General features: G+C 34.5%; 1 protein-coding gene across 1 annotated transcript; it reads left to right on the plus strand.

Moving 5' to 3' along the window:
* Positions 1–1932: 1932 nt before the first annotated feature.
* HELRODRAFT_148154 (hypothetical protein) lies at positions 1933–2082 on the plus strand (the record flags this gene model as incomplete). Its single annotated transcript, XM_009016595.1, has 1 exon — positions 1933–2082. A coding segment is annotated over one exon (150 nt), but the record flags the coding sequence as incomplete, so codon positions are not given.
* Positions 2083–2500: the final 418 nt, after the last annotated feature.

Here is a 2500-nt window from a genome sequence, read left to right on the forward strand (position 1 = left end):
AATCATCATCATCATCTTAATCATCATTATCTTAATCATCATCATCTTAATCATCATCATCATCTTAATCATCAGCATCATCATCTTAATAATCATCATCTTAATCATCATCGTCATCATCTTAATCATCATCATCTTAATCATCATCATCTTAATCATCATCATCATCATCTTAATCGTCATCGTCATCTTAATCATCATCGTTATCTTAATCATCACCGTCATCAACTTAATCATCATCATCATCTTAATCATCATTATCTTAATCATCATCATCTTAATCATCATCATCATCTTAATCATCAGCATCATCATCTTAATAATCATCATCTTAATCATCATCGTCATCATCTTAATCATCATCATCTTAATCATCATCATCTTAATCATCATCATCATCATCTTAATCGTCATCGTCATCTTAATCATCATCGTTATCTTAATCATCACCGTCATCAACTTAATCATCATCATCATCTTAATCATCATTATCTTAATCATCATCATCGTCGTCGTCGTTGTGGTCATCATCGTCATCAGGTAGAATGCGAAGAACGATTTTAGATTCAGAAGCTGCAGCTAGCCTGCTCTTCCTCAGTGGACAAAAGGATGACGTCAGCAGTTATTATTATTATTATTATCATTATTATTAGGCAATGAGTAAAAAATATTTTATTATCAATAATTCCATTTTATTATTGTATAAATTTTAGTGATTATAAACCTTTACTCACTGCATTATTATTTTTCTCAAACAAAATTTAATAACCATTAACTACTTTTTTAATGACTCTTCTTCTTCATATACTTCTTATTTCATGGTGCAAATAAAAGGCTGTTCTCGTTATTATTGTTATTATTATTATTATATTTATTATTATTATTATAGTTATTATTATATTTATTGTTATTATTATTATTATGATAGTTATTATTATCATCATTATTATTATTATTATTATTATTATTATTATTATTATTATACAGTTACAGCGTAAAGGAGCGTCGGTCGCGACAGCAACGACCACCACCACTACCACCACTACTACTACTTCTACTACTGCTACTACTACTACCAATTGTAATATTAATAATAGTAACATATTTAGTACAATTAGTAACAACACTTGTAATAGTAATAATAACAGTAATAATAATAATAATAACAACAATAATAATGACAATAATAATAATAGTAATAATAATAATAATAATATGACTCTATTTACTACTACTACTACTACTAACAACACAACGGCGGTTCTTGTCGCTGCTTATACTCCAAACTTAGGCATGGACTCCAGTACTGAAATTACTAATGCCATCAGTGTTGTTAGCGACTGTCGAGTCGAGGATTTTCAAAAGTGCTGGGAGCATTTCTTGCAACAACATCAGCTGCAACAACTACTGCAACCACAGCCACAACTACAACAGCAGCCAACACAACTACAACAGCAGCCACAACAACTACAACAGCAGCCACAACTACAACAGCAGCCACAACAACTACAACAGCAACAATTGATGGATACACATCAAGAGCCACAACATTATCAGCCACAGTTACTACTAAGTTATCAATTACTACAACAACCACAGCAGCGTTTCGATTTTCAATTATCCCCTCGTCACGGCAATCAACAAATTCCACAACAACAACAACCACAACTTCAGCAGCAACAAATTCAGCAACAACTTCAGCAGCAACAAATCCAGCAACAACTTCAGCAACATCTTCAGCAACAACAACATCAGCAGCGACATGCAACCGAAAACTCAACATTAACACTCGTCAACAACAGTTTAAAAGACAATTGCATCAAAAACACCAACAGCCCAAACGCCAGCAACGCAGCCTCAGTAACCGCCGATCGCACCAACACGACAACAACAACAACAAACAACAACTACACCCCAACAACGAAACCAACCTGCCAAATCTGCCTAAAAACTTTCCCAAGAGAATACCACCTCAAACTCCACCAGACCATTCACTGTATGGAAAAACCCCACAAATGCCAGAGATGCCATAAGACATTTAAAACCCGCTGGCTGGCCTCCAGACACGCCTCGAAAACCCACCAGGGTTCAAAGGTCAACCCGAGAAATCCAAGGCCGTATCAGTGCAGCGTCTGCTCTGTCGGGTTCCGAAGCGAAGGTCATTTTAAAAAACATCTAAGGTCAAAGTACCATAAAAATGGTGGGAAAAATGGACGCCGTGGTGATGATTATGATGGCGGTGGTGATGATGGTGATGTTAGGAGTGATGACGACGACGATGATGATCATCATGGTGGTGGGAGTGGTAGAGATAAAGAAGATGAATTTTGTAAAACTTCTAATAAATTTGGCGATGCTATAAATAGTACAGCTGCTTTTTTAACCACAACTACTACTACTACTACAACTAATAGTGATGATAATAATTATAAAAATAACAACAACATTAATAATAATAATAATAAATGTTTTAATGCTAGTATCAATACCAATACTACTC

The sequence above is a fragment of the Helobdella robusta genome (assembly GCF_000326865.2).
Source record: "Helobdella robusta unplaced genomic scaffold HELROscaffold_188, whole genome shotgun sequence".
NCBI classification, from domain to species: Eukaryota; Metazoa; Annelida; class Clitellata; order Rhynchobdellida; family Glossiphoniidae; genus Helobdella; species Helobdella robusta.